Source organism: Schistocerca piceifrons, chromosome 8 (genome assembly GCF_021461385.2).
Source record: "Schistocerca piceifrons isolate TAMUIC-IGC-003096 chromosome 8, iqSchPice1.1, whole genome shotgun sequence".
In the NCBI taxonomy this organism is placed as follows: domain Eukaryota; kingdom Metazoa; phylum Arthropoda; class Insecta; order Orthoptera; family Acrididae; genus Schistocerca; species Schistocerca piceifrons.
The window spans coordinates 138,643,296-138,665,168 of record NC_060145.1 but is presented as its reverse complement, the minus strand read 5'-3'; the positions used below and the strand labels follow the sequence as shown (position 1 = coordinate 138,665,168).

At 38.2% G+C, this 21,873-nt stretch overlaps 1 protein-coding gene across 2 annotated transcripts in view; it reads left to right on the top strand.

Annotated features, from left to right (window-relative positions):
- Nucleotides 1-21,873, top strand: part of LOC124711952 (protein MMS22-like) — a 148,350-nt gene that overhangs the window by 113,625 nt on the left and 12,852 nt on the right. For both annotated transcript variants that reach the window (XM_047242222.1, XM_047242223.1), the window contains 5 exons: nt 3,442-3,654; nt 6,733-6,877; nt 14,953-15,363; nt 16,349-16,548; nt 17,305-17,496. In XM_047242222.1, the coding sequence (XP_047098178.1) occupies nt 3,442-3,654; nt 6,733-6,877; nt 14,953-15,363; nt 16,349-16,548; nt 17,305-17,496 (1,161 nt within the window). The remainder of the gene's footprint in view (nt 1-3,441; nt 3,655-6,732; nt 6,878-14,952; nt 15,364-16,348; nt 16,549-17,304; nt 17,497-21,873) is intronic.

The window sequence follows — 21,873 nt, the reverse complement described above, 5'->3', positions numbered from 1 at the left end:
TGAATGGTACTCCATGAGATTTAATACAATTTCTTGCAAGCAGACTGATCCAATACCAAAGAAGAGTAATGGGTATATTGATAACATGTAACTTCTTCTGACAATGTGCTACTCTTGTGCAGTAGTTGCAGCATGTGACAACATATGTAATTTAATTTCTGAAGTCCTTACATAATACACACTTTATTAACTCAGATTGGCACAAAGCAGTAAGTAAATACAATGATACTGTAAAATATGCAAATGTAGCAATGTAACAACTGAACACTAAACTGAAAATCATGCGACTTCAGTATATTCATAGAAATTCTTTTAGAATGTAGAACAGTTTCAGTAGCTTTTAAGGTACAACAATTGTGTTTCCAGTGCAAATAGTTGTTTGATAATATTCAAATCTGGAGGCCAGAAAAGATATACTGTTTCATCTTCAGGTTTATCAAATTGATATTAAACATTTGCAGCCATGCGCTTTGCAGCATTATGAAATAGGAGGGTCAACACTTACCAGAAAAAATGCTCCATTGAATGAAAATGGTCCCTTATGCCTTAATGGTTAATTTTGATTTTGGTGTAATCTTAAGATTGCGCAAACAATTACAGAAGCTTTACCATCCTTCATAGTTCATAAAAGATTGGCTCGATTGTGTGCTTCCCCAATGTTGCCTATATGTAGACAAGTTCTGCAGTTGGAAAAAGCAGAAAAGTGCACTATATAGACATATTATGTATTTCTCTTAGTTGATCATCCATGTTTTGCTCTTGAATTACTGAAGTTGATTCTTTGCATTTACCAGGTTTACAAGAGGTATGGCACTGGAGGTATTTGTAATTACCATCAACTATTTTGTCGACTCTGTTCTTTTGGCATATGTGACATTCAGTAATCATTTCTGCAACAGTAGTCCCCCCCCCCTCCACTCACCCACCCACCCACTCACCCCATGAACCATGGACCTTGCCGTTGGTGGGGAGGCTTGCGTGCCTCACTGATACAGATAGCTGTACCGTAGGTGCAACCACAATGGAGGGGTATCAGTTGAGAGGCCAGACAAACGTGTGGTTGCTGAAGAGGGGCAGCAGCCTTTTCAGTAGTTGCAGGGGGCAACAACCTGGATGATTGACTGATCTGGCCTTGTAACACTAACCAAAACAGCCTTGCTGTGCTGGTACTGTGAACGGCTGAAAGCAAGGGGAAACTGCAGCCGTAATTTTTCCCAAGGGCAATTCAGCTTTACTGTATGGTTAAATGATGATGGCGTCCTCTTGGGTAAAATATTCCGGAGGTAAAATAGTCCCCCATTCGGATCTTCAGGTGGGGACTACTCAGTAAGATGTTATCAGGAGAAAGAAAACTGGCGTTCTACAGATCGGAGCATGGAATGTCAGATTCCTTAATTGGGCAGGTAGATTAGAAAATTTAAAAAGGGAAATGGATAGGTTAAAGTTAGATATAGTGGAAATTAGTGAAGTTCGGTGGCAGGAGAAATGAGACTTCTGGTCAGGTAAATACAGGGTTATAAATACAGAATCAAATAGGGGTAATGCAGGAGTAGGTTTAATAATGAATAGGAAAATAGGAATGCGGGTAAGCTACTACAAACAGCATAGTGAACACATTATTGCGACCAAGATAGATACGAAGCCCATGCCTACCACAGTAGTACAATTTTACGTGCCAACTAGCTCCACAGATGATGAAGAGATTGATGAGATGTATGATGAGATAAAAGAAATTATTCGGACAGTGAAGGGAGATGAAAATTTAATAGTCATGGGTGACTGGAACTCGATTGAAGGAAAAGGAAGAGAAGGAAACGTAGTAGGTGAATATTGGGATAACAATGATTCAGATCCCTGTTTGCCCATTATAGACGTATTAAATCTTAGTCTTTCCTCGTTTTTCAAGTACCTCAGTGATCTGTTCATGTTTTGTAAACCTAATAGAGGCTAAAAATTAGCCATGATTGAAGCAGACAACAAACCCATTTTGCACTTGGACAGTTACTGACTGTAAACTTCTTTAAAAGGACAGGTAAGATCAAAATATATGAAACTGTAATCCAAAAAGTGATTTCTAAATTAAACCAGGAGTGAATAATCGCCTAAAATTTGGGGAGGAAGCTTATTACCTATGAAAGCCAGTCATCAAAAGCAGAGAACTGCAGAAACTGAGCAGATCACTTCACATAGTATACTAAGTTAAACAAATACTGGTAACTTGATATAGGCATGTAATGTGAAATGATGGAAAAATTGCATGAGAAATGCTGAAAGGGGATGTGGCTGAGATAAGAACAACACAAAGAGGATTCGATAACATCAGGAAAGGCATTAAAAGGCTGTGATTATATGAGGGAGACTACACTGACAAGAAAAAGTGGTGTACGATTATGGGTGACACAAGGGACAAACTTCAAGTTAGTGCCATAATAATAGTAGTGCTGCATCATTCCATGGTAGTTTAGTGAAACAAAATGTTACACTTTCAGCTTATTAATCTTGAACTTAACATGTTTTTATGTCCAGTAAAATGTAATGTATTATATTTTCCAGCACTGGCAACCAGCTGCTTGGTGGTATCATACTGATGATATGCCTCTCTGTAGTAATGCAACCTGACATAAATAGTAGCATTATTTCAGTAAAATATGTTACCATGAGTGATTCTGTCATGTGATATACAAAAAAGAATTGGTGCTTTTTGAAAGAACTAGTTGTTATTAAGTCCCACTTACATAGTAATGAAACCAGACTCATAAAAGGGTGAACCTCATGTTTCTACAGAGTCAGGTATCTGATACAATACAATTTCTTCATTGTGTATCTATCAAGCTATTGAAGCACCAGAATCACTTGAGTGAAAGGAAGATATTAATATCTATTCTTAGTTAAGATGTTGTAATTCACCTGTTGAAAAAAAAAATGAAACTTGGCATTTGAAAATTACCAAAGATCATTTCTTTGGAAATGTTTCCAAGATGTACACAAATACTTTATTCTTGACTACTTAAATTTCACTTATCAAGATGTACTGCATTTAGCATATAAGAGCACCAACAATAATATCTTTAATTTCTGTCTGTTCTAAAAAAAAATAATCATCAAGAAACAGTCGTTTGTGATGATTTAAAGACATCTGTGAGTGGAGTGGGCATTTTTGACAGTTCTTCTTGAATACTTGCGCGCGCGCGCGCCCGCGCAGACACACACACACACACACACACACACACACACACACACACACACACACACTTACCCAGCCATTTCTAGGGGACATAAAGATGAAAATGAACTCTGAACCAAGTTTTGCAAAATTGTTGCCAGAGGTGAAAGAAGTGATAAGTGGCAGAAAACAATCCAAAAATCAATCACAGATTAAACCATAATTATAATGTATAGTTTTCTTAGACTTTTTTGTACTGGTTTTGTGTATTTTGACAGATGCTCTCTGCTTTCATCAGAAGAACATTCAGAGGAGCTGCACAACCTAACAACAGTAGTCGCCCAATTACCAGAAGTGTCTACTCTCTGTGCAGCTAGTGGAGGGACATTAGGTTTGGTTGGTGAAGAACCATTATACTCATTTATCATGATACTAGGACGGGCATATGAGCAAACAACCACAGTAGCAGAGAAAAGCAGCATGAGAGAAAGGTAACAGTATCCACTCATTTTCACTTGTTTCCCATACCCAGCTTTATACAGGTACAAACACTGTCATTGTGTAAACAGTAAGAATTCAGAGTAGTATGCACTATAGTATTTATGTGTCATTCATGTGTTATTTTTTGTTATAAAAATTGTGTCTATCAGAAACAGAGGTTCTTTAGAGACAGAGCCATTTCTCATCCATGCTTTAATGTGGCTGCTTGTTGTTTGATTCTTTGAATGGTCAGAAGAGTACAGTTCATAAAAAAAATCTGTTATCTGTTATTGACTTTGTTGCTCTGGAATTATTCACAAGGCATAGAAAGTCTTACCACAGTTCTCCAATGTCATTCATTTGGTGTGTTCCCTTCAGTTTCCAGTTTATTTCATCTGTTACCCAATTTATGAACATGAGTGTGGAGACAATGTTCAAGACTGACACAATACATTTTGTCTCCACCCACTGTTATATAGTATCCAATGAATTTGACAAAAAAATTATACAGTTATAAAGGTAAGTCATGACTAGGGAGTAGTCCTAAGGAATCAGTAAGATAACTTCAAACCCATTGTTATCACTGGAGACAGAGGAAATGAAAAGTTATACAACACTACGTTCAAAATTCATGTATACGTAGACACAATACTATTTTTTTCCAAGAAGCATTGTTATGCTGAAAAATACATGGTTGGAGTGAATGAGAGAACAATTTAAAAAATATAAGTTTTAAAAATCAATGAAAGTAATCAACTTTTGAATGTGTAATGTCTTTTATTCTCATCCCGTCCGGTAAGTCTCTCCTGACCCTCTGTTCTGGGCGTGACTTTTCTGATCTCCACCCATTTTCCTAAACCTCATAAGTCCCTTTCTTTCAAGCCTCTTCCTTCACATTCAACCCTTCTGCCAGAAGAAGGAGATACTGGCTCCAAAATCTTGCAAACTTTAATACCTATTATATGTGTGTTCTGCAACCACTTGATGAGTAGACGTATTTTAAAAAGGCAGTTGATGTCTGTATACCAAGAGTAAGCTTTTGAAAGTGTAAAATGTAATAAGATATTGCAATTCCAAAGAGAATGGGGATAAAGTGTGGATACAGACGAGTAAGCTACAATATGTACATAAAATTAGATGAGAATATTAAAAGTCGAAAATCAAGAAATACAAACACATGTTTTAAAAAAAGAATAGAGCAATTTGTAATTTGTTACTACTGTCATTTTAACTTGTATGAGTAGTAGTCATACAGTTTTAATTATTGCCTCAGAAGAGGGAGAAGAAAAGATCACTGGTGCATCCTCAGCTGTTGCCTACGTCACAGCTACCAACTACACAGTGAGGTGGCTTCACCATCTCCATAGCAAAGAGGGATGTAGTATCGATGACTGGCACCTTACAATCCATCCACCAGCCATACAGCAAACCACCCTGTAATGTGCCTGCTACTCAACTGCAGCTCATATTGTCTAGAACATCCACTGCAGTATTTGGGAGTGCAGCAGTGCCACTGTTACCAACACTAGCTCACCTGTCTGGGCCACATGATAACAAGCTTGATTTCCCCGTATCTCTCCACTGGCTGACTTTATGAGATGCTGCCCAGCAGTCCTCCAGTCAGTCCATGATTATGTGAGTTCCAACTCCAGTTCACTGTATCAACATTGACTTTCATCGAGTGTCATTTGTCAAATCACAGTGCATGACAGGTGGAAACAAGATGTTGGTAGTGTAACAGATGCGGACTTTGCCTGCAGAAGTGTTTTCTTACAGTGACAGACTGGGTACTCAAATTTTACATTCAAGAACTGTTGTTGAGCATACATTTCTCGTTAGATCAGGGTGATCTTTCAGTTGCATTCATTCAGAAGTTGTTCTGTTTTGACTGTAACATTAGCATTATTCTTTATGTCAGTGATAAAGTTCTATTGTTCTTGATTGCCTGGGCACATCTCCCTTCTTGCATGCAACCCCCACATGACGGGATACTAAAGTTAGGTAACTAATTTTGTGTTTGTTTGCAGATACATGTCCACAGTCCTGGTACATACTAAAATTTTTGCAGACAAACAAGCAAAAACTAATTGCATAACTTTTATTCTTTTGACATGACAATTAAAACTTTTATGACTACCTTTCTTACATCAAACAAATAGTGAAAGAACATGAAACAAATGGGTGGACAAGTAAACAATCTCACACCGCATGCTTACACAGAGTATCTTGAACCTCATTTGGTTGCTTCATTGAAAAATTCTGTGCCTTCTGGCAGTCACATTAAAGTATCAGGCATTAAATTGTTCCTGCCAGGATGTATTTAATTTTAAAATTGAATTCCTTTAATGTGGGGGTCCATCTATTCAGCCACTTGCACATTAATTTCTAGTGAGTCAAGAGAGTACAGTGTTGTAGTCTGTCATGGAGATTGTACATTTACCCAGCAAATAATATCTAAATTTCTCTCAGCTGTGGTATATTTCCTTTCCCACACCACTGACAAATGACTTTGAAGGCTATTTTAAGAGGTTTAACAGTTCCATTAACTTTATGTAGCTGATGGAGATCTGCTCCAGTCTCTTATTTGCTGCTACTTTGTTACTATCCAGGTAAAAGTCTGCTGACAAATCCAGATGGTGCATAATTTTGGCCTTATGTAATCTTGATATTATTTGTTCAAATGCATCATTTTTCTCTGTGTTCCATGGCCATGGTGCATCTCAGTGTAATATAATTTAAACTTTTTTATCATTCAGAAATCTTCTGTAAAATACTTGATGCTTTCATGGATTCACACCAGGGGAAGCAGTTGAGATGAAAAAATATCAATGCAGAGAATATATATCACAGTTTATCAAGGCGTACAGAGCTGCAATCTTTGTCATTGAATCACGAGACTTGTAGGATAGCATGAAATCAACTTTAGGATTTCTGTTATAAAGAAAGTTTTTGTTGTTACCTGTAACTTTTGCCACTCTTAATTCTTTTTGTATCCCCATATTGTTTATCTGTTCAATACTATGATTGTCTCTCCAATTTTTGGATCTAAATACTGCAGAATATTAATTCAGAAATTTTCTGGTTCACAGGTGTAACCGCTACTTGGCACCTATTGAGAAGTGTTCTGCAGCAGTGCTAAAAAACCCAGCTATCATATCTGGTGCAGCTCTTTTAAGGCTCTACAAAGTATCAGCCAGTCTTGTTCTGCACTGTGGGGGTCTCTTGTACCTGAGAGTGAGTACTGTAAATGTACATAATTTGCTATGACATTACACTCAACACAACACAAACATTTCAAATCTTGAAGGGGGGGAAAAAATCAGGCTGTAGATACTTAAATGGTAATTCAGTTGCAAATTCTGTATTCAAATTTAATGAGCTGTTAGAAGCCAGTTGAGAGATCTGAGAAGTTATCACAATTAGTTCGTATTTACACTGAACTTACTGCAAGTAAATTATGGTTAGTGCCTTCATCTTCATAACAGCCAGGTGCCTCTTATCCTGGAGTTTGAGTGATCTGCCCTCCCTTTTACACTTGCCAAACCATTCCTCTCTCCTTTCCAAGGAGGAAACTATACCTGGGCCGGTGAAACATGTCACTTGACAGCTCGCGTGTGGTTGGCTACACTGCGACTGCGAGGTTGCAACAGCTGCCACCACACACGCCCACAACTCCAAAGTACGTTTTGCAAATGTAAGCTACAATCAACGTTTATACTTAAGTGCAACAAAGTACGTTTTTGTAACAATAGAGAGAACGACGAAGGAGACTAAGCGTTCGATAGTGTATTAAACCGGGAAATAAAAACACCCGAAGTTAATGACAATATCTACAAAAAATTGTTCCAAATTGTTACAGTAATAGCTGCATGTAAAACTTCATATAATAATGTAATCTAAGCATACCAAATAACACGTTATCCACACTCATAGAAAGAAATAAAGCAAAACATGCATAGCCTACACGATTGCAGAGAGAAAAAGAATTAATTCTGTATACAATATAATAGAAGGAAACATTCCACGTGGGAAAAATTATATATAAAAACAAAGATGAGGTGACTTACCGAACGAAAGCGCTGCCAGGTCGATAGACACACAAACAAACACAAACATACACACAAAATTCAAGCTTTCGCAACAAACTGTTGCCTCATCAGGAAAGAGGGAAGGAGAGGGGAAGACGAAAGGAAGTGGGTTTTAAGGGAGAGGGTAAGGAGTCATTCCAGTCCCGGGAGCAGAAAGACTTACCTTAGGGGGAAAAAAGGACAGGTATACACTCGCACACACGCACATATCCATCCACACATACAGACACAAGCAGACATATTTAAAGTGGTCTTTAAATATGTCTGCTTGTGTCTGTATGTGTGGATGGATATGTGCGTGTGTGCGAGTGTATACCTGTCCTTTTTTCCCCCTAAGGTAAGTCTTTCTGCTCCCGGGACTGGAATGACTCCTTACCCTCTCCCTTAAAACCCACTTCCTTTCGTCTTCCCCTCTCCTTCCCTCTTTCCTGATGAGGCAACAGTTTGTTGCGAAAGCTTGAATTTTGTGTGTATGTTTGTGTTTGTTTGTGTGTCTATCGACCTGCCAGCGCTTTCGTTCGGTAAGTCACCTCATCTTTGTTTTTATATATAATTCTGTATACATTTACACTCACCAATTTACGATGTCAATGGCACAATTCCATCCAGTTCTCCTTCACTGTCATCGGAATTGCTGCCAAAAACGTTGTCTTCATTGTCATCGTCATCAAGATGTAACCTCCCCCTCACTTGTCGACCTTAATGACAGTGAAAAATTAAACCGCGTGTACTGAATGGAAATTTGGGAAAAGCAATCGTCCCGAAGTTAATCTGTCGGTAAAGAGGGAGGAAAGGGTTACATCTAAATGAAAGGAAAAATGCAAATGAAACTGGTGGAAATTAATTTTGAAAAAGGGTAAAGTTAATAAAGAAAGTAAATGTGCGGTCGTTACGTTAACAATTAACTAGCGGTAATTAGATATTTGAGATTTGGGGAAATTATGGTCGCCAGTCCTGTGGACAATTACTATAATAACTGAAAAAGAAAGGTTATTGCACATATAATCAGCACTAAAAGCGTGGCAACTGAAGGTTGACACGTGTAGTGTGAAAACTGAAAGTTTATCAGAAATAATAAATTTTGCTACACTCTGACTTAATTTAGCAAAAGAATTAATAAAACCGGAAAATTGAAAGTTAATTTAGTGACTGAAATTAATAGTGAGCTTTGTTTCTGAAGCACATCGAAATTCAGTAAAATACGGTTAGTCTTGGGCTACCTCAACAATCATTTCAAAAGCTACTCGAATCTATGCAATTTAGAAATAAGAGATTTAGCTTTCTGAACTATTAACAATAGTAAAATTTAGTACGTACCAAGCCGAGCTTCAGTCACAGGTAAGCTAAAATATGGTAACAAAACTCGCACTCTTAATTTGTGCTTGCGTAATTTAAATACTGTAGCCAGCTATGAATACCTTAACTGAACTTTGAAATTAAAGCAGTGGAATCGAATGATGCTGGCGTTTGAATTTCAACAATTGGTACTGCAATTGGGACAATGAGCAACAAAGGTTCATGCTACGTTGCTGTCATTTAGTTATGAAAATGGATCAGTTTGAAAAGCTGAGGTCTGCCATACAGTTCTAAAACTTTACGTGCTTCCAGTCTTCCTTGTTGCTTGATTGAAGGTTTGAAGCCGTCGATCGAGGAGGTGGCGACAGTCACTCATTGTCGGCCGTCGCTGTTGCAGAAGCTGGATGTTGGCGCGCCTTCTTCTCGACACGGTCACCAGGCGAAACGGGCTCTTGATGTGCGCCAGCTAATGCTTCCCATCCGCGACACCGTGTCAGAAACTATCATAGCAAGTCGTGCGCAATTACATGCTGCCCAACCCCGAAAGCGCGGCAACTCGCGGGAGCGTCGCATAACACACCTGCTCCACTGCACCACCCCAGCCAAACTCCCCTCCCCTCTGCTCTGCGCGCGCTCCATGCGGCAGAGTTAACACTACCAAAGATCCTAAACACTTTGGTTCTCCACACGACCTATCGATGTATTCGTTCGATAGCATAGTTTTCCCTAGGCCAGACCCAGCGTATAAATACAAATAACATTCACAAAACAAACCAATTATACATCGACATAAATTCATATATATACAAATAATAAAACAATTACAATATACAAAGACACAGAAATGTTATATCTTCAGGTAACAAAATAAGGAAAAAAAATTGCAGTGCAATAAATGAAAATAGGAGGATATGCATTTCCGGCGTTACAAAGAGAAATCATTAATTGTTCATTTTTATTTATAATGTCATCTATTGTCTGTGCTTCTCTTATTAGTTTAGCAGCATGGGTTACTTTTTTCCTCCATGATGCAGCATCTACAGTAGCAAGACCTTCACGTAGCAGTCTTTCCACTTCTGTTATAGTAAAAGTCTTGTTGTAACTTGCAATGTACACCTTAACTTCACTCCAAACCAATTCAATTGGATTAAAATGACAGTGATAAGGCGGTAGCCTAATTACCATGTGACCCTGTTCACTTGCAATTTCATCTACAACGTATTTAGGCATCACAGGCTTATTTTGTTTCATGAGCGAGTATAACAGTAGCTTTGTCATGCTCATGTCCGCAGTAATGTCTCTCGCCTGCAACCACAGCACCATAGTTTCTTTACGGTCACTAGTGGTGGGAGTTTTATCTAAAATCACGGAATGTTTCGGTGCATTGTCCATCACAAAAACTGTCAGAACACTAAACTGGAGCAACAAATTTTTAAACCACTGTAGAAACCATAGGTGGTCCATATCCTCATGAAAGTCACTGGTTTTTTTTTTTTAAACTAAAAGTCCTCCAGGCACAAAGCCGTTTGAAGATCCAGCATGGGCCACAATTAAACGGGATCCTCTTCCTGTTGGCTGATGACCATTGCTATTCGGAGTCTCGTCTGTCCAGCATTTCTCAAATGATTCTCCAGCATGACCCAGGTTTTGTCTAACCATATGATTGAGTGTATGTCCTTTCCTACAATTTTGTGTAAGAAAATGGTACAAGCTGCAATGACATGAGCTTTTTCTAGTAACAGTTTTTGTCCATCTAACTTTTTAAAACGGAACCCCATACTTTTTAATATCATCTTAAGTGACGTTTTCCCCCCTGAGAAAAGTTCACTTTCTTTTAAAGAAATTAGCAACTTCGCTATTGTGGGATATTCTTTCCTTTTATAGTATCCGTATATGTGCCGACAAATTGCATCGGATTGGAAAGAAGCAATATCTGTAACAGACGAGGCTGCTTTTCTTTCTTGCTCGGAGTACTGAAAAACTCACTGTTTCTTCCACATGGGCTTTCTTCTACACTGTTTACTTCACTGTCTTGTAAGTCTTGAAGTAGCACCCCTTTCCTTATAACTTTCTGTTCACTGAGTCCTAGAGTTTTCAAGGTACGCTCTAAAACTTTATCAGCAGGAATTGACGCTTGCCCATGAACAGAAACAAATTCTTTTTCTTGCTTGTAAAACTCACGCTTCCTCCGCAGCAATTCCAAAGCCTGACTATTTAATGGCACTCCACGGTGCAACGGATTGTCGCTTGGTGAACGACATCTTTTTAGTGACATTATTTAACAAACAAAAACTGTAGTCGAGGCAGTAACACAACACAACGGCAGGCGTTTGCACACTAACATACAAAGTTTACATGGAAGCCGGCAATATGGTAGCGTCGACCCCGGAACCGGCTTTTGTTCGGTGCTGTTATTGGTTCAGAAGATGCGGCGCCTCCCATTCTTCACTTGTTTGTTATTTATACTACCAACTCTACGGCGCTTGGGGAGTGACCTTGAAGTGACATGTTTCAGCGACCCGGGTATAATAGTTCTGAAAGCAAGGGTATGTCATCATTTTTACTTTTAATTTTGTCTGTCAGTAGCACTAAACATTTCACCTCCTGCAGGCAAGTAGTGTGTCTCACAAGTATTAGTTTTATCTTTTGAATTTTCCTTTGATACATTACTATCAGCTGTGCTGTTCCAGTTTACTGATGTGTCCCACTCTATGGAATTGGATATTTAACATAACAGCCAATGATGACTGTGCTTTCTGTTCTCTCCATTAACATACAGTTCCATAATTTTGAAAGAAAGCATACCTGAATTTAAATTGCTATGCTGTAGTGCACTTGCACAATTATTTGAACCGCTTGGCTTCATTGCTGCCACTTGGTACCACAGTGGCTAATTCCTTAGTATAAGAGTGATGTTGCATTGCTGTTTTGATCCGTGTCAATGATGATGAAGATGTTGAAAGAATGTGGAATGAAGTAAAGGAAATTATTCAGATGGTCAAGGGAGACAGAAATGTAATTACGATGAGTAGCGGGAATTTGGTGGTAGGAAGAAGAAGAGAAAGAAATAGTTGGAGAATGTGGACTGGGGGAAGGAATGAAAGAGGAAACCACCTGGTTAAATTTTACACAGGGCATAATTTAATCATCGCTAATGCCAAAATTGTGAAAGAAAGTTGTTTACATGGAAGAGACCTGGAGACACAGGGAGATTTCAAATAGATTAGATAATACCAAGACAGAGATTTCAAGACCAGATTTTAATCTGCAGAACATTTTCAGGGGCAGATATGGATTCACAATTTATTAGTTATCAACTGCACATTACAACTGAAGAATTTGCAAAATGTAGGAAATTTAAGAACATGGGACCTAGATAAATTGAAAATACCAGATGATGATGATGATGATGAGAGATAAGAGGGAACATTAGACAGTGATCAACTGAAACAGGCGTAAGAAACTTAATATAACATGAATAGGTAACCTAGAGAAATGATTAGGAAAGGCAGCAGAGAATCAAATATGCAAAATGACAAAGCCCAGTAGAAGTCCTTGTATAACACATAAAAAATTGAATCTAACCAGAGAAAGGAGAAATACAAAAATACAGCAGATAAAGCAGACAAAGAGGAATATAAGCGGATAAAAATGAGGTGAGAGGAAGTGCAAAATGACAATGCAAAAGTGGCTGGAAGAGAAATCTAAGGATATAAAAGCATGCATATCTACAGGAAAGGTAGATGCCAACTATAGGAAGATTAAAGATACCTTTGGAGAAAAGTGAAGCAGATGTATGAATACCAAGAGCTCAAATCGCAAGCCAGCACTAAGCAAAGAAGAGAAAGCTGGAAGGTGGGAGGAATATGTAAAAGGGCTATACAAGGGAGATGAACTTAAAAATAATGCTAGACAAAGGGAAGAGGAAGCAGGTGAATATAAGTTGGAAGATACAATTCTGTGAGAAGAATTTGACTTAGCACTGAAAGACCTAAGTTGAAACAGTGCTCCTGAAGTAGATCACATCCTGTCAGAATTATTGAGGTCCTTGGGAGAGCCAGCCACAACAAAACTATTCCACACGGTGTGCGAGAAATAATGTGATAGGTGAAGTACCCTCACATTTCAAAACGAATCTAATTCCAATTCCAAAGGAGGCAGATGCTAAAAGATATGAATATTACCATATCATAAGTTCAGAGAATGTTGACTGGAATACACTCTATGAAATTCTGAAGGTTGCAGGAATAAAATGCAGGGACTGTTTACAACTTCTACAAAAACCAAACAGCAGGTATAAGGGTTTAAGAGCATGAAAAGGAAGCAGCGGTTGAGAAGGGGGTGAGACAGGGTTGTAGCCTATCACCAATGTTATTCGATCTGTAGGTTGAGTAAGCTGTGAAGAAAATCAAGGAGAAATTTTGAAATGAAACTAAAGTTCAGGAAGTCAAACAATGGAAATTTGAGGTAGGAATATCAACAGTGTAGGAAAAGATAGATTGCTACTTACCGTAAAGAAGACACGTCAAGTTGTAGACAGACATGATTTAAAAGACACTCACAAGTAGCTTTCGGCCACAGTCTTCGTTAGTGAATAGACACACGCACACGCACACGCACACGCACACACACACGCACACCTCACACCAACTCCAGCATCTGGGGCCAGAACACTTTTGGAATTCTGGTGCAAGATGCTGGAGTGGTGGTCGTATGAGTGTGAGGTGTGTGTGCTTTTTTTTGTGTGTGTGTGTGTGTGTGTGTGTGTGTGTGTGTGTGTGTGTGTCTTTACTAATGAAAACTGTGGCCAAAAGCTACATTTAATGTCTTTTAATTGTGCCCGTCTGCAACTTGATGTGCCTCCTTTATGGTAAATACCACTCTATCTTTTCCTACATCGTTAAAGTTGAGGAAGAATAAATAAAAACTTTGTGGTTTTCTGATAATTGTAATTCTGTCAGAGACAGGTAAGGAGTTAGAAGAGCAGTTGAATGGAATTGGTAGTGTCTTGAAAAGAGATTATAAGGTGAACATCAACAAAAGTAAAATAAGGGTAATGGAATGTAGTCGAATTAAATCATGGGCTGCAGAAGGAATTAAATTAGGAAATGAGCCACTAAAAGTAGTAAATGAATTTTGCCATTTGGTCAGTACAATAACTGATATATCAAATACAGACTGGCTAGCATAAAAAGTATTTTTGTGAAAGGAGAATTTGTTTACATTTAATGTAAATTTAAGTGTTAGGAAGTCTATTCCAAACGTATTTGTTTGGAGTGTGATCTTCTATGGAAGTGAAACAAGGACTTATTAGCAGTTCAGAAAAGAAGTTTTTGAACTGTGGCACTACAAAAGAGTGCTGAAGATTTGATGAGCAAATAACTAATGAGGAGGTACTGAATTGACTTAGGTAAAAACGAAATTTATGATACAACTTGACTAAAAGAATGGACGTAAGTTTTTGGGATAAAAATTGTAGAGGGGGACCAAAGGATGAATAATGAATACAGTAAGAAGGTTCAAATTGATGTAGTTATTCGAAGAGGCTTGTATCAAACTAGTCTTTGGACTCAAGACCACAACAGCAATTATAGCAACACACAAATGTTTATTTTAGCAAAATCAGTCTTATTTCCATTCAGTAAACACTTTTGTCTACCATCCAATGGTATCAAATGTAGATGTGTTTTGTACTGCAGTTTCTACCATAGACACAGTAAGTGATGCCTACAATATAACAGTAAGCCAAACACATTAAATGAAAAGTACATAATTAATACATTGCTATTCCAGTTATCAAAATCAAAACCTGTCCCATTACGTGTTATTCTTGACATTTGATATGTTTTCTTCAGTTCTGTTAATGTTATGTGTTACAACATATTTTTTTAATTCTTACAATATTTTAACTTCTTTTTTTTCCAGTCAACACCCAATTGCCTCCTACCTATGCTAGTCTTCCATCTGCTGCTCCCTCATGCAGTATACAGACCAGAGTCACAGCTGCATCCAAATGTAGCTAATGCTTTGCGGCGTACAATTGCTGCATTTGTAAGAGGCATAGCTCGTTTGTACCAGAATGGTGATCCTTATGTGAACCGCACTCTGAGAGATATAGTGTTACTGTATGTTCCACGACTGGCACCCCCAGTTTCAGCATCTTCTGGAGGTGTTTTTGCCAGAGTAACAAGTGCTGCACAGATGCAGCATCCACTATTGGGTTGCTTTGTTGAAGACAGCATTATGGGTAAGGAAGCAGAAGTTATTTTGGACCTGGTGGCTGAAGTCCATCTCAAAGTCAGAGGAGCCACTCCCACAAGTCAGCATGCACAAGTGGTGTGTATTTTTTTCCACGATACTGTTAATTACATAAGTAGTTACTCTAATTATTATTTTTACCTCATTAGTATTATTCACAACTCTTTGTTTCAGAAAATGAAATAAATTACAGCAAGTTTTTCAAATTACCGCACACATTCTGTGTGTTCTGGTGATCCCATCAAACAGGAAACCTTCAGAGTTGTGGAATGATTCATGATGTACATATATAAAAAAAAGAGGCGGGGGGGGGGGGGGGGGGGCGAATCACAGCAATAAAAATTGTATAATGCATTAACTGTAAACTATCATAACTCTGATAAATTTGTTCATACTTATATCAGCTAAATTTAATAAAGAAAATGGGAAAGACAGCTGCTGCCTCCTGACTTGGCAGTGTGATACTTACTTGATTACAACAGTATCTTTCAAAGAGAATACTTGCCTACATCAGTAAATTTTGAGTCCTATTGACAGTACATTATTGCTTTCAGTGCAGCTTTACAATAAACACCGTTACTTTCCGTGAAGCCACCAGAATTTTTCAATCCTTAGTTGTAAATATTCAAATAGCTTGTGGGACGAGTGGCAACTTTTTAATTCTCATTTTTCCTGGTTGTGAGCCAAATTTCTTGCTTTACAGAAGACAAGAGCATGTTGAATGCTCCTGCACTGGTCTGTCCAGCTCCACTTTCAGCCACAGACAAGAAAGCAAAGTCTCTTTGTAAATGGTGTCTTATACAATGATTACATTAACTGCATTTAAACTGAAGCTGATTTTTACTGCTGGAAACAAAAACCTCTTAAGGACTAAATATATAGGGAACTGACTATAAGGATTCAGAGAGTCTTACAGAGGTTCCTGCAAGCTGTACAGTCATTTTCTTTGCACAGTACTTGTACTGCTGGCTTCTGCTCACCTTTGTTCCTGAATCTTACAATACTGTAGTTCTTATTTCAGTACTCTTGTCATGTATTTTAATCTATATTTTTTGTCTGTTAGGCTCTATCTCTTGTCATGGACCTGCTTCAAACAAAGAACTTGAGCGATACAGTCCTTCACCTAGTTATCAGCCGGACCCTTACAAATCTTCTGGAAATTGCAATGTTTGTGGAGGAGAAAAATCCTTGTAAGAAACAAGCTGCAGATATTATACGAGTGATTGTCACATCAGCTGTATTCCAGAATACATCTGAGTTACAGTAAGTGTGAAGAAATAGTCAGAGCCATATTGCTTGCTGTTTTGTGAAATAATTGTAAATTATGAATTGTGTAGCTGAATGTTCATATTTAACAGAGTGCACTGGTTTTAAAATAAATTTTTATGAAAAATAGTTTGGAAGTAATTCAAAAACATTTTCTTCACATAATGAGACGAATGCCGTGAAGTAAGAAGAGAGTTTAGTAATAACAACTCTTTTTTTGTCTGTTAAGGTCACACAAAATACATTTTCATGTACGTACTGTATAGGACTTACTCTCTGAACACAATGTTTCTGATCTCTCTCTCTCTTTCTCTGTCCAGATTTCTGAAGATCTCTTGAAAAGTTTTTTTCTCCTTGTTTCTATTTCAGTTACTCTAACTGCACTGATACAATTATATACTGTTAAAAAACAAAAATGTAATTCAGTTTTCCTGACTAAGTGTATGTAATAACACTATTAAAGGCTCATTCAGTTCGTTTTGCTTGATACCACAGATTTCAACTACTCCGTATTCTTATCAGTCACACAGCTTTCTTCCATTGCAGATACCTTGTCTCAGACACTACAATCTTTTTAAACTATGACATAAAAAGTTTGTAAAACACATCATGTTTAGTGAGTTAGCATATTAGCTACTATGTATAGGATACACTTTCCTCCAGAACAAGTGATTCATTAGTGTTACATTAAACATTATAGTAATTTCAAAATAATGGAATTTATTAAAGTTTCTGTGCTTTTATCTCTTCCAGATCACAGTTTGTTGCAATTGTGGCACGAATTTGTCAGCACCACTTAGCCTTCAATACCCAGCCTTTCACACGCCTCATGATAACATTGAGCAGTGTGTCACCACTAATAGTTACCAATTGTCTTCCACATATCAAAGAGGCAGTTACACATGTGGAAAGGCTGCGTGGCGTCGGTTATGATGCTGGTCTCAGGTAAGCCAAACTTTTATGTACTCTTTTATAAGCTGAGTTTCTGAGTAGGCAATATATCTCTGTGGTAGGGTTACATTTACTAAGTAGAGTAATACAATTAACAATTTCATTATGAAGTGATCAGCACCTAGCCATTTTTCACTGATAAATTGTTTAAGATATTCGCGATGATCTACTGGTGATTTATTTCCACCGAACCTAAATAACTCAACAATATGGCTTATACTACGGAAAAAAAAGCCACCATATCAATATAATTTTGACGTTGCGCCACAGAGGCGTGCACAGCCCACCAGGATAAACAGTGATGTTTTGGTAGTCAAACCCACATGAGAAACAACCAGCCAGGAACCTCTGTCTATACTGAAAATCATTGTTTCCCAATTTTCATTCATATTTTGAATGGTATAAATCATATTTTGATCTGGTTTATAACTTTATTAATTTTTATTGGCATTTTTAGATATTTTATAAAAATGTCAAAACAAATATTTATTTTTTATGGGTTCAGATTGAGATGTAAGAGTTTTAGAAAATTGGAGACAAATAATAATAGATAGAACAAATCTATTTACTATGTTGTTGTTGTGGTCTTCAGTTCAGAGACTGGTTTGATGCAGCTCTCCATGCTACTCTATTCTGTGCAAGCTGCTTCATCTCAAAGCGCCTACTGCAACCTACATCTTTCTGTATCTGCTTAGTGTATTCATCTCTTGGTCCCTCTCTACAATTTTTACCCACAGCACTTCCCTCCAATACTAAATTGGTGATTCTTTGATGCCTCAGAGTGTGTCCTACCAACCGATCCCTTCTTCTAGTCAAGTTGTGCCACAAAATCCTCTTCTCCCCAATTCTATTCAATACCTCCTCATTAGTTACATGATCTACCCATCTGATCTTCAACATTCTTCTGTAGCTAAACTATTTATCATCCATGTTTGACTTCCATACATGACTACATTCTATACAAATACTTTCAGAAAAGACTTCCTGACACTTAAATCTATTCTCAATGTCAACAAACTTCTCTTCTTCATAAACGCTTTCCTTGCCATTGCCAGCTAGTCTACATTTTATTTCCTCTCTGCTTCGACTATTTATTTTTGCTCCCCAAATAGCAAAACTCCTTTACTACTTTAAGTGTCTCATTTCCTAATCCAATTCCCTCAGCATTAGTTTGTCTACATTCCATTATCCTCATTTTCCTTTTGTTGATGTTCATCTTATGTCTCTCTCTTTCAAGACACTGTCCATTCCATTCAGCTGCTCTTCCAGGTCCTTTGCGGTCTCTGACAGAAATACAATGTCATCGGCGAACGTCGAAGTTTTTATTTTTTCTCCATGGATTATAATTCCTACTCCGAAATTTTCTTTTGTTTCCTTTACTGTTTGCTCAATATACAGATTGAATAACATTGGGGATAGGCTACAACCCTGTCTCACTCCCTTCCCAACCATTGCTTCCCTTTCATGCCCTTCGACTCTTATAACTGCTATCTGGTTTCAGTACAAATTGTAAATAGCCTTTTGCTCCCTGTATTTTACCTCTGCCACCTTCAGAATTTGGAAGAGAGTATTCCAATCAACATTGTCAAAGCTTTCTCTAAGTCTGCAAATGCTAGAAATGCGGGTTTGCTTTTCCTTAATCTATTTTCCAAGGTAAGTCATAGGGTCAGTATTGCCTCACATGTTCCAACATTACTACAGAATCCAATCTGATCTTCCCCGAGGTCAGCTTCTACCACTTTTTCCATTCGTCTGTAAAGAATTCATATTAGTATTTTGCAGCTGTGACTTATTAAACTGATAGTTCGGTAATTTTCACACCCGTCAACACCTGCTTTTTTGGGATTGGAATAATTATATTCTTCTTGAAGTCTGAGGGTATTGCGGCTGTCTCACACATATTGCTCACCAGATGGTAGAGTTTTGTCAGGGCTGGCTCTCCCAAGGCTATCAGTAGTTCTAATGGAATGTTGTTTTTTTACTATCCTGAAGTTTCAATAATAAAAAATAACACACATCTGATATCCCTAAAATAGGGAGAAAGACAAAACCTTGGTTGTTCTGGACACTGATGGGAAAAAAAAGTCCACTCTTTTGTTCTTGCTGTCCATGCAGTTTATACACCTCCTACAATGCGGTCTTCCACCTTAAGCGTTTTTCATCTGCTCTGGAAGGTGAATCTGCATGGTTGGTCTGTTTGCTGCAGGGTGTTCTTGTTGCCATCTCACTGTCTTGTAGCAAATGGGTTTATGGGTGAGCAGCATTTGATCACTTTTCATGTATTTATTGTGCTGAGCAATCGTGTTTGGTTTCTCAATGGAGAATCCACGGCAAGTTCTAGTGTCCACCATTGTGCCTCCGAATTCACTGGACGAAATGAGAAACTGGCTCTCATATTTTTTTCCCAATTTTATCACAACAATTTCTTGAGGATTACCCTTCTTATTGGAGTGAAGAGTACCAGTGCAAAAGCATTTTGGCAAGTAATTTATTGGTGAAGCAAACACTATTATGATAGTTGTCCATAAGAAAACTGTTTTAATCTGTGTGATTTTCCATACCACTTTTGAAGCGTGATCCTTCCCTCCTACTATAGGGTCCTCAGCACCACTGCATAAGTGGAGTTTATTTGCAAACTCACTAAGATCAGCTAACACACATACAGTTTCATCCTAAATTTGTGGCACTTCCTCTGTATGTATTAGTGACACTTCAGCCTTCCCCTCCAACTGACCAATTGAAAGGTTTTTATTTCTTTGATAGTGGTTTCTTTCCAAAAAGTTATATCGCCAAGGTCATTTTCACTGTCAAAAAAACACTTCCAGGGCAAAATCATATGTCTCTTCCACTATTAGTTGCAAGAAGTTTTGAGTAAATAACCAGAAGAAAAATTATATTGGTGTAGTAGGAGATGGAATTTCCAAAAGTCCTGGAGAACCAGTAAAAGGTATTGCCTCCATATTATCTGATGGTTCCTCACTCCACTTGTCTTCAGAAAGAAAAATGGGAGACATGGGGTGCTGATCGGGTTGAGGAATTGTGTTGGTTTCTGAAGCTGCATTGCTGGGCCCTGCCATAGCTACAACAGATGCAGCATGTGGTACTTCTGTAGCACAGGGTACATCTGTAGCACCGGGTGTTCATCTTGAAAGTTAGCAGACTTCTCTTCATCCTCATCCAAACTCGATTCATCTGACAAAAATTCTAACTCGCTGTCCATCCGTCTTCCACATTCTAAGTGGCTAAGGTATTTGTCTACAGTGTAGGTTTTTCTCTTTCTACTTCCAAATGGCTTGATGAATGGACTCTTTGACATCTAAAAAACACAAAAGAAGAAAAACATTAAATTTTGTCCCCAGAAAATATTAGTTATAGAATAATTAGTATACAGTTATTATTTAGTTGCAGAGGAAAGAGGAATCGCATTAGTGGACATTTGTCAGCTAATGGGAGAAATAATGGTTTTATTAATTTTTGTTCAGATGATAGACCATGCCCAAAGAACACATTTATTTTCTGTTGGAAAACACCCATAAAAATGAAAAGATGGACACGAAATGACAAAAACAGACAATAACGTAGCCAGAGACATTTTGACACCCCCTCCCCCCCTTTTCCCCAATTTCATTGAAAGATCCAGGATATCTCTGAGAAAAGTCTTGGATATGTCTGTAAGAAATTGATTTTATGAAATAAATTAAATAGTAACTTCCCTTGGAGAACAAACAGAAAAATATCCAAATGCTGGAGTAATAAAGATGAATATTCGATGAGCTGGATCAGTTCACTTCACACTGCAACTCACAGACGAACCAGCCTAAATGACAGCGAAAGGTCTACTGAGGTCCTGGCCAGTATGTCCCTTTTAATGTGCAGGTTGGGCCAAGCGTAGAAACCTTGGCATCATTAGGAGTCAGTGACACCATACAGGCATGCACTGTCCAGTAGGCCAGGAAAGCCTCAAACCTCAGTGGTGTGAGCTGTCTTGAACATGTTAATATTTGAATCCACTGACACGTTCCACACCGAATAACCCCCTCTGCGGGTCCGGGGATTAGAATAGGCCCGAGGTATTCCTGCCTGTCGTAAGAGGCGACTAAAAGGAGTCCTACCCCCTCAAGGGGGTCGTTAGCGCCTGCGTCCGGAGACGGACGGTTCCACGACCTCTATTTGCGGTCATTTTGCTTTTTCACTTCTCGTTTCTTCCTTCCTTTGGTTGGTTCCTTTCTTTGCTCTTTTCCACCTCACTGTCTTCCTTACTCTTTCCCGTGTCTTCTTCTCCTTGCCTTCTCATTGCCTTCCTCTCCTTGCCTTCTCTTTGCCTTCTTCTCCTTGCCTTCTCATTGCCTTCTTCTCCTTGCCTTCTCATTA